The sequence below is a fragment of the Lacerta agilis genome, chromosome 6 (assembly GCF_009819535.1).
Source record: "Lacerta agilis isolate rLacAgi1 chromosome 6, rLacAgi1.pri, whole genome shotgun sequence".
In the NCBI taxonomy this organism is placed as follows: domain Eukaryota; kingdom Metazoa; phylum Chordata; class Lepidosauria; order Squamata; family Lacertidae; genus Lacerta; species Lacerta agilis.
Window position 1 is genome coordinate 91,874,339 of NC_046317.1, and position 11,187 is coordinate 91,885,525.

At 49.6% G+C, this 11,187-nt stretch overlaps 1 protein-coding gene across 1 annotated transcript; it reads left to right on the forward strand.

Annotated features, from left to right (window-relative positions):
• The first annotated feature begins 798 nt into the window (after positions 1-798).
• Positions 799-7,785, forward strand: LOC117047826 (purine nucleoside phosphorylase-like). Its single transcript, XM_033151052.1, has 6 exons — positions 799-905; positions 2,410-2,573; positions 4,194-4,297; positions 4,798-4,973; positions 5,486-5,676; positions 7,140-7,785. The coding sequence occupies exons 1-6, from the start codon at positions 883-885 to the stop codon at positions 7,394-7,396; spliced, it is 915 nt and encodes a 304-aa protein (XP_033006943.1). The 5' UTR covers positions 799-882; the 3' UTR covers positions 7,397-7,785.
• Positions 7,786-11,187: the final 3,402 nt, after the last annotated feature.

The following is an 11,187-nucleotide window of genomic DNA, read 5'->3' on the forward strand; positions in this document are numbered from 1 at the left end:
TCTCAAAATGACCAAAATGTTTACCAAATGGGTCTCTGCAAGGAGGGAGGGGTGAGGGATTAAAGAAGATTACCATCTCAAAGGAATGGCCAGGCTACTGAGAAGAGGCATCAGATAACGCCTTTTTGTGTGGTGTAGGTGTGATGCATCTGGGTGATGAGCTTGGGTTACACCTCTTCCGTGATTGATGTTTCTGGGCATGGGCTAGACTCCAGGAGGGATTTTGAAATGTCTTTATAAGAGCATGCCTGCATTGTTCTGGGTTTTCTTTTCCCTGAAAACACCGTTGTTGCAACAGCTTCAATAAAGATCAAGCTTACTAGCTGCTTTGCTTCTCAATTTTCTCTGGTTGGCCCCTGTTTTTTACTCCTACCAATGGAGAACCTGCAAAGGACTTTGCAAGGGCTCTTGTGTACCCCATAAGGGAATAAAGGCAGGTGTTTTTTTTTACAACACCTTGCTGGTGCCCCCATCATAGCATTAGTGGGAAAGGGGTGCAACACAATGGATTCTTCTGCAGGATACAAGACAGGGTAGCTAATTCCCCCCATCATGGGTTTATCATAGGACCTCCAGTCTGCCTTGGGCCCACGGGACGTCCTGGCTGCATCCCAAAGAGGAGATAAGGGCTTGGGTGGGTTCTGTGAAGGAATGCCCCAAGGGGGAAAGTTCCACGCCTTCCCTTCCAGCTTCCACTCTGCAGCTTTGCAGCCAATGGCCAACCCCCCAGGGGGGAACAAAGCTCTCTTTGTGCATATAAAAAGCTGCCTTGCTGGGCTTTAGAAGCAGTGGGGGGAGGTTGTGGTCAGGTGTCCTGAGGAAAAGCTCTCCAGCCCAGATCTCCACCTTCTCTTTAGAGTCTGCGTTCATCTGCAGCCCAGCATGCAACCAACCGAAAACTTCAGGTAAGCACAAACAGGGAGAGAGCCAGTGTGGTGTAGTGGTTAAGAGCGGTAGACTCATAATCTGGTGAACCGGGTTCGCGTGTCCCCTCATCCACATGCAGCTGCTGGGTGACCTTGGGCTAGTCACACTTCTCTGAAGTCTCTCAGCCCCTCTCACCTCACAGAGTGTTTGTTGTGGAGGAGGAAGGGAAAGGAGAATGTGAGCCGCTTTGAGACTCCTTCAGGTAGTGAAAAGCGGGATATCAAATCCAAACTCTTCTTCTTCGCCTCTCTATAAACTCTTCCATACTTATTGGGATTTTTAGTGCTACTTATGCATGCACACATACCCCCAGGTGTCCACAGGGTACTGACCTCTTGAAAATGCGATCACATTGGCTGCTAAAATTTACTTTTCCCACTATATATATATATCTTACCATATTTTCTCTGGGAATACAAATCCAGATTAAATGGGGAAATAATATGTGACAGCATCTTGGTGAGGGGTGGCATCGTGTGGGTGCTGCAATAGAAAATCAAATATTGCATGTGCACCCGCTTTAGCATTTAAATCCCCAGGAGACATGGTGTTTAAAGTGTGTCTCCAGAAGGTCTCTCACTGTGTGAGCAACAACCCTTTATTAAAGATATCCCTTTATAAGGTCTTGTATGAAAACTTTCAACTTCAAAAGGAAAAAAGAAAAATTGAAAGTAAGATTGATGATTTATTTTTTTTAAATGCTTATAGCATCCCAAAAATGTCATTGCAAATCTGTAACTTTTGTTTTGTAATCCTCACTTTGAGTGACTTCTGGTATTCTGGCCAACATACAGTTTTGCACATGGGCACCTAAATACCACAAGCAGAATTATAGCTGGTGGAAGATCTCTAGACATAAAGTTCCTATTATCCACCTAGTGGACAATCTCTGTGGTTTCTAAACTTTAATCGCAACACGTGAAGGCGTCCACATTTGTAATTTCCAATTGGATCTTGTCCCTTGGTGGCTGCCAAATTCTGCGTCCTACAAAAACCCACATTAGGAATTCTTTGGCATCCTGGTAAGTCTTGTACGATGTGCATTTGCCTATTTGTTTGGTGCTATAGGCTAAATGATTGGATTTCAACGATAAAAAAATCTATCCGCTTTGATATCTGAAGGTGCTTTTAGCAACAAGTGTGTGTCCATCATTTTGTTTCTGAACATTTTTGGTGGCAATGGACTGTAAGGGTGAACTGTTTCCATTGAAAACTACCGGTCACAAAAATACTTGTAAAGACATTATGACTGGACAATAAGTAATATTAATGATTTTATAATTTAAAATGGACATGCGGTATGATGATAAATGCTCTACCAATTGGCTTTGGCCTTTTCCTTACCCGTTGGCAACAGATTCCACAGCTGACCATCCCTACCTCTGGGGTTGGGCTAGATGACCCTCAGGGTCCCTTCCAACCCTGCAATTCTATGATTCTGATTCAACTTTGCTGCTGTTGTTTTTCAATCTCTCTTTCCAGCTTTGAGCTCTGCAGAGAGACGGCAGACTGGCTCCTGGCTCGTACCAGGCAGCGTCCCAGAATTGCCATCATCTGTGGCTCTGGACTGGGACCCCTCGCTGACAGCTTGAAGAACCCAGAGTCTTTCAAATACATGGACATCCCCAACTTCCCGCACAGCACAGGTATGGAGGACTCTCTTTGCTGCGTGCCGCTGCCCTACAATTCCTCCCAGGGTCTTTTCACACCATCCTGGGCCCTGGGGTCTGCTTCCTCGCTGGCCGGCCGGAAACGATGGTGCATGAAATAGAAAATGGCAACAAGAGAGCAGCTCTATGTTTTGGGGCCGGGTTGGCTGTCAGCTTAGCTTGAGGGCATTTTCACCCAGGGTGCTAAAATCCCGCTTTGCATTTCTCAAGCCTCGCATGTGAATGGGAAACCCACCATAGCAAGGATCTACCTGTGAGTTAAAAATAGCGATCTCTGGCTACCCCCTCGTGGCGAAATGGACACATCGGCACTTTTATGATGATGCATGGCAGAGCGCATGTGAATTTTCCTACCTGGTAGTGTAAAAGCTGTGTAGGTAACTGGAGGGTGTGTGTGTGGAGAGAGAGAGAGAGAGAGAGAGAGAGCAGGGACTCTGACATTATGTTAGGAACCTAGGATTATATTGTGCATTGATGAATTCACGCAGGTCCAAGAGCTTTCGTTGTCATTCCACAGCTGTGCCTTGTGAAAACCTGATCTAACCCACTGGATTGAAGCTCGGTTAAGCAAATCTTTCTTAGGATTTTCCACGCATCTAAGACGATCCAATTCAGTGGGTCAGTTTGGATTTTTGCAAAGCATAGGCACAGAACAATACGGAACTCTCTCAGACCTGGAGGAATTAATTGGTGCACAAAACAATTGAAATTTGGGTCAAGCAAAATTGTGAACAAGCCCTTGCACTCCAAGGTGTTAGCATTCCCAGCCCATCCGGGAAACACCGGGAATTCAACCTGGCATTTTCTGCTCTTCCGCTGAACCCTTCGCACTATGTTTCCAATGGGCTTTGAATAAATGTGCAATTAATTGTTGTTTTGAATTCTGTTGCATTATTGTCTTCCTGGCCTGGACGCGGGTGGCGCTGTGGTCTAAACCACTGAGCCTAGGGCTTGCCGATCGGAAGGTCGGCGGTTCGAATCCCCGCGACGGGGTGAGCTCCCGTTGTTCGGTCCCTGCTCCTGCCCACCTAGCAGTTTGAAAGCACATCAAAGTGCAAGAAGAGAAATAGGTACCGCTCCGGCGGGAAGGTAAAGGGTGTTTCCGTCCGCTGCTCTGGTTCGCCAGAAGAGGTTTAGTCATGCTGGCCACATGACCTGGAAGCTGTATGCGGACAAACACCAGCTCCCTCGGCCTATAGAGCAAGATGAGCACCGCAACCCCAGAGTCATCCGCGACTGGAACTAATGGTCAGGGGTCCCTTTACCTTTAATGTCTTCCTGAGTTGTTCATGCAAACCACTATTCTGAACAATGCTGAATAAATGGCAGGGGGCCTTGGGGATGAGTTTATGGAACCAAGGGGGAGCTGGCCCAACGAAGTTTGGGATCCACTGGTTTAATAAACAATGGCTTCGTTGCATGAAGTGTGTGGGATCTCTTTTTCTTGTTGAGGATCTCTAGCCATCGCCAAGATGTGAGTCTCAGTTCTGCTCCTGGTGGACCTCCTAGGTGGACCTCACGATTGGGAGAAGGCGCCTCCAAGGACATTTGGGGCATGTTAACATTTCTCTTTCTGCTCTCTTTCTCTCTCCACAGTGTCGGGCCACGACGGGCAGCTTCTCTTTGGGGAGCTGCAGGGCAAGCCGTGCGTCTGCATGAAGGGGCGCTTCCACATGTACGAGGGCTACCCTCTTTGGAAGGTAGGGCAAAGGGCTGCTGTGCCCAAACTCTAACTCAAGTGATGGGCACCAACTTGGTCGGCTTTAAGGAGGAGAGGGCTATTGACAGCTACCAGCCAAAATGGCTATGCTCCGTCCCCACAGTTGGGGGCAGAAGTGCCAGCTGGTAGTCGAGCATCCAGAATTCAAGCAACTCTCCCGTCCTGTGGTTTCTTGAAACTGGGATTCAGAAGCATTGCTGCCTCCAGCTGCGGAGGTGGAACATTGGCACCCTGGCCAGGAGCCCTCAATAGCCTTCGTCTATTCCTGTTTTATATTTTTGGAATATTTTTTTTTTGGAATAATTTTTTGGAATAATTCGGATGCCTGCCTTGTCGCCGTGGGAGCGGGAGACCGGACTAAATGGGCCGCAGGCCTGATCCAGCTGCCAGGCTCTTCTCACCCTCGTATGGAGAGAAGGGACACCCACCCACCCCACAGCTGATGTAGTAAACGTCCCTCCGCTCTGCTCTCTCTGCCAGGTCACGTTCCCGATCCGCGTTCTCAAACTCTTGGGCGCCGAGACGCTGCTGGTGACCAACGCGGCAGGGGCCTTGGCTGATTCGTACAGCGTCGGGGACCTCATGATTATTCGGGACCACATCAACTTGCTGGGCTTGGCCGGGCTAAACCCCTTGCTGGGGCCCAATGAGGAGAGGTGAGTGCCAGGCCAGCACCAGGCCAGGAGTCCTCCAGCTCCATGCAGAGGAGCTCTGTGCATGAGCATGCATGAGCATGGGGTTGCGGATAGTCTCTTTCTGGCTCTCAGGACTACCCAAATCACATTCCCTCTTCCCAGGCCACACCTCTCACCAGCTCTGCTTCACATTATTGTAATTCCTTTCCCCCTTAAGCTGCAGGCATGAAACCTTTACATGTGTCACGTGTCTGCTACACACCAGTACAGACTGCTGGGAACTTCCGTTGTGTATAGCTTTTGTTTTTCTCACTGTCTCTTTGTGAATACGAAGGAAAGATGCCATGAATTGTCTGTCCTGAATAATGCTGAATAAACTGCTGTAAATATGCTTCTACATAAGCCTCTCAGCACCTCTTGTTGGACTGCAAAGTCTGCTAAACTGTGTTCAGGTTCAGGTGGTCTGTTTGGCCCTGGCATCTGGCACCATGCCAGTTTTCCTCCCTGCTCAGAGCACCCCATTCTTTCTCCAGGTTTGGACCTCGCTTCCCTGCTCTTTCGGATGCATACGACAGCCAGATCCGCACTTTGGCCATGGACACAGCCCGGCGCCTTGGCTACAGCTCTTTCATCAAAGAGGGGGTGTACTGCATGGTCGGGGGCCCCAATTTCGAATCTATCGCAGAGGCCCGACTCCTTCACGTGCTGGGGGCAGATGCTGTGGGTAAGAACTGGAAGGAAGCTGCGTCTCTTTGCGTCCGGTAACCCTTGGCCTTGTTCTACACCTGCTAGATTGCCTTCTTCCCTATGGCCAGCCTTTGCCAACCCAGTACCCTCCAGATGTTTTGGACTACAACTCCCATCAGCGCCAGCCAGAGCTGTAGGCCAACACCTCTGGAGAGCACCAGGTTGGCAAAGCCTGCCTATGGCTTTAAGCATCTTGTTTGCAGCACTGATTTGGTTGCAAAGTTTTATTACTTTGTGGTTGCCATGGAGGGGGAATTCTTTAGCAAGTGCCTGCACTCATTGTTTAATTCTACAGGTTACTCCCCCCCACACACACACTATGTGAATCCCACTTGCATGCAACTGCATTTATGACATAGATTGGCCCAGACGCGTAGCTAGCCGCTGGGCTGCCGGGGGCGGCAAGCCAAGCGGCACCCATGGGGCGGGGCGTCGCTCTGTGCGCATGACGTCATGACGCATGCGCACGGAACGACGCCTCCGCCTGGGCCAGTTGGCCCGCCCCTCTCCCACTCTGCTCCGTGAGCGGAGCCGTCCCGGGGAAAGGAGAGGGGTTGGGCCAGCGAGGGTGGTGTCATTCCCCTCGCTGGCCTGCCCCTGTCCTTTCCCCCCTGGGCTCCGCTCCCTGAGCACAGCGGGCAGGGAGCGGAGCGGCGAAAAAAGCCGCTGAAAGGGGGAAAGCCCCCTCTTTCAGCGGCTTTTTTCGCCACTGGCTGGAGGCGGGCCATGCGCTGCTGCTCCCGGGTGACGGAGGGAGCGGCGGCGCGTGGAAGTGGTGGGAGGGGCCGCCGCTTGTCACCCTGTCACTGGGGGCGTACCACCCCTACCGCCCCTCCCCAGCGACGCCCCTGGATTGGCCTTCCCTTGCTTGGCTCCTGGAACATAACCACCCGCATAACTGGGAGGCAGGGATGCCTGTATTTGCAAAAATAAAAATTCTAGAGAGTACCTGATCTCAGACAAATGCACCACAGGAAAGATGCATCTGGGTTGCTAGGGGGCAAAGAGAGGGCAAACTAGAGATTCCAAGGACTGCTAGAAAGTAAGATGCCCTGAAAGGGGGGGGGGAGAAACCAGAAGCTCTATAGGACCTCAGGGATTTTTATTGCCCGGTGTCCAAACAACTCGCTTAACAATCAATCACAGCTCTGACTTCACTCATTGGCTAAAATCACTGATAGGCGGGAGCATCCAGGCTGGCTCATTTCACAAGAATCGCTTAGACATGTACCTGGGCATTTGGCTTCATATGTTTCTTTGTAAGAGAGCTAAATATTTCCTTAAAAAAAAAAAAAAGAAAGTTCCGAGTCTGAAGCCTTTGCCGAGGGGGCCAGTGGCACCAGGCTGACAACTCCCGAGCTAAACTTTTGTTATGCAGAGGTGTAATTTGCTGTGAAGTCCTGCACCAAGCTTACGAGATTGCGTCCCGCTTCCTTTTAGGGATGAGCACGGCAGCAGAAGTCGTTGTGGCCAGGCACTGTGGCTTGCGGGTGTTTGGTATCTCGCTGATCACCAACAAGGTGACAAAGGACTACAGCGTGAAAGAGAGTGTCGACCATCACGGGGTGCTTGAAGTGAGCCGGAGGAGAGCTTCCACGCTCCAGGCGCTCATCACAGCCCTAGTGGGCAGGCTGGACTCTTGCAGCGGTGGCGGCGGCGGCCAGAAGTACGACGAGACCTATCAGAATGGAGTCTAAAAACGCCAGGCTTCAGCTGTGGACCCAGGAGTGTGCTGGCAGCAAGGGGAGAGCCACCCGCTCCACACCGTACTCCAAACAAAATCTGGACTGAGAATCCAAAACTTTGACCATGCCTGTCTCAATCAAGTGACCAGCCTCTGCCAAGCTAGTACCCTCCAAATGTTTTGGACAGCAACTCCCAGTTCTGGCAGTCCAAAACATCTGGTGGGCACCAGGTTGGCAAAGGCAGCTTGACACCAACCCTGCAGATGTCTTAGTTCTTTATTGTAAGCTGGCCTATCCCTTGTTGGCCCCACAAAGCCCACTGAGCCTGGGAGAGCCAATGGTGGTACATTGATGAGAGGGTTGGACTAGGACCCTGGACAGACCCAGATTCAAATCCCCACTTGGCCATAAAGCTCACTGGGTGACCTTGGGCCAGTCACTGCCGTTCAACCGAACCTACCTCGCAGGGTTGTTGCAGTGAGGATAAAACCGGGAGCAACAGCAAACATATACATCGTCTTGAGCTCCTTGGAGAAAAGGTGGGATTATAAAGTAATAAACAAACTGTCCATATCAACTGCTCTGTGCTATCCTGGAGGAATAAATAAATACTGTAAAAATGCACATAGGATTTAAAAGTTAACACAACACGCCACCCTAATCTCTGAGTGGTGCAAGGTTCCAGACAGGGTGGATTTGATTTAAATCAAACTGATTTAAATCACGATTTAAATCACTAGTCAGTAAGGCTCGGGGTGGATTTAAATAAAAAAAAAATCCTATTTAATTTTTTAAAAATCCGATTTAAATTTTTTTAAAAATTGGATTTTTAAAATTTAAATCCACCCTGAGCCTTACTGACTAGTGATTTAAATCGTGGTTCCAGAGGTTCCAACCATGGCGTTTTACAGTCTGCAGCCTTCCCTGTCCTCGCCAGGTCACAGTCACAGCCAACTCTGAAACTCTAATTCAAACTCTCCTTTGTCTTCCAAGTGAACTCTTGAGTTGAGGAAGGGCCCCTTCCTTTTTGCATCTGGCACAAAGTTCCATCTCTCTGGCTTTCCTAATGGCTCATTACCTTCCCTGTTTCTTTCTTAATAGCTCGTTTCCCAGGTGATTTCCAGGCTGGCCAGCATTAGAATCTGTGCTGGATCCAGGAATTAGAAGTGGGGGTCCAAGCATTCACCCTAACCCTGCAAACCTGGGAACTGCCATTCTAGGTGGCATTGCAGCTGGGGGAATCCCTTTATTCTCAGCGTCTTATTTTAAAAAATGCAAAAGAAACGAGACTCTTGTCGTGGGAGAGCAGGTGGAGGTGGCAACTATGGGAATTAAACCACGTTCAGTATAGTGGGCCATCGGAGCCATGAAAAAAAAACAGGAGCCTTGGGGACGTATTATTTATTAAGTTTCAATATCACCCTTCACCCGAGGATCACAGGGTGTTTTAGGATATAAAAACACACAAATACGTAACATAGTAATGTAAGGGGAAATCCCAGGTGTGGAACTGTCCAGGCACCTGGCCCTTGGGGATAAGCCCACTGGTTTCTGCGGAGTTAAATAAAAGAAGTCCAGCCACTGGAGCAAGGACAAGACAGGGTTTATTATTGCGCAATAGGTTACAGTAAAACTGCACCCCGAGAGCAGCGTTACAAGAACTTTTAAAAAATCCTACCATATCCCAGAATACAGTTTGGAAACATCATCACTACATCACGAAAGGAGAGGGTTATACATGATTAACATATAGGAAAAACAAGATTAACATGGGGGAAACAGAGCAATATCAGGGAGATAGCCCTGAGCCAATGTGAATGGGTGTTAAGTATTGGCAAGGATACCTTGACCTGGGAGAGAACAATGGGATTCCGGTTGAGGGATATTAGCCCAGTGGCTTCCTGGAGCACCCAGAGATTACCTGCTGAGGCATTTCCCTGTGTACTTGGTCTCTCGCCTACTGGATCATGGCAGAGAGATGGGTTTCCTTAAGGGCATCACTCCGTACCCCAATGAGTTTACTCGGGAGGAGACTTTGCTTAGGTGACACCCCCCCCCCGTAATTTCCGTAACAATTAACAAACAAGAGGAATTATCTCCTGACAAACACACACACACACAGTTTAAAGGCCATAGTTTACTTTGCCAATACAGTGCACTATGTGGGACATGGGCATGGGCCCAAGCAACTCATTGGGGGAGCCCCCACCTGGCATGCATAAGGTCCCAGGTTTAATCGCCAGCATCTTCAGGTGGGTTCGACTTGAACCCTGCAATATTCATCAGAGGCCTTTCTTTGTCTGCCTCCTCCACAAGAAGTCCGGAGGGCAGTAATATGAAGGGGCCTTTTCTGCACTGGCTCCCCATTTGTGGGATGCTCTCCCCAGGGAGACTCGCTTGGCACTTTCATTAAAAAATATCCCTCTTCTCCCAGGCATTCAACTTATTAATGTCCTATGTTTTTTTATAAAAAAAAATGTGGTTTTTTGGGGGGTGGGGTGGGGTGATCAGTTTGATTTTGTTTTGTGTTCTCATTTTTTTATTTTTATACTGCGAATTGCCCTGTGATCTTTGGATGAAGGGTGGTATGCAAATTTAATAAAAAGCAATAATCATGCTGCACAGGAAAGGCTCCTGTATCACAACTGCAATACATTAATTTAACGCTGAGGGGGGGGAAAACCCCCACGTATTTCAGCATCAGGCACACTCTGCATGGAGCTCCAGGTGCGATGGACAAGGCTCCCTGTCTGTAAATCTGGACTGCTGCTGTCAGTCCGTGCAGGCAATACAGAGCTAAATTGAGCAGCAGCCTGACTCAGCATGCAGCAGCTTCCTACCTAACGGGGTGGGGGAAATGTGGGGCTGAAACACAAGAAGACAAGGCGCTCCCTTCGGTGCAATTGGCTTTGCAAAGGAGAGAGCGGGGAAATAGACAAGCCAACATAAAATAAAATAAGACGCTTTTGCAGCGCGGCAGCCGGCCGCACCATGTCGAGAGGCGCACGTGTGTGAAAGGGCGATCGCGCATGTGCGGAATGCTGGAAGGCGGAGGCGCGGTCACTGCCGGGGCGGGGCCTTCCTTACCTCCAGGGACCGTCCATAAAGTACCCGATCCCGGAAGGCGGAGAATACTGCGGGGGGCGCGAAAGGCGGAAGCCGAAATCTCAGATACAGCATTAAATATTTCCAAAGGGTCGCTGGCAGGGAGGAGGAGGAGATTCTTTCCACGCCGATGGTTCTTTAGGGTGCGGAACGCTTCCGAAAGCGTGTGGTACTTTGCGGACGGTCCCCCCGCTAGGCTCAGGCTCGGCTTCCGTACTTCTCTCGGTCGCCATGGAGACGGACGGGCGGCCGCGCCGGAGGGCGGGGGCCTTCCCCGGTTGCTAGGAGACGCGGGAGGCTCGGGAAAAGCGTGACGGGGAGCGGCAGCAGGTAAAGGCCGCGTGGAGCGTACCTGGCCAGGGGCAGTCTATCCCTGAAGGACTGCTGTTGGGGCGGGGGGAGCGGCAGCAGGTGGTCCAGGAGAAGAAGCGGGGAGACTGCACTTGGTCCACCTCTCTCCCGAAAAGGGCCATTCAATATTTTATTATTATTGTTATCATCACCACCATTATTATTATTATTATTATTAATTTTCCATTTAAACATATATAATCACATCATTGTTATCCACTTTACTTCTTTCGCTCATTATCGCCTGTCTACTTCCTTCCCTCCCGCCCCTTGGCTTTCAAAACTAACCTTTATACCACAGCATTTTATATATTTTTCCAGTTCTAATGAAACTCACCACAAAATAC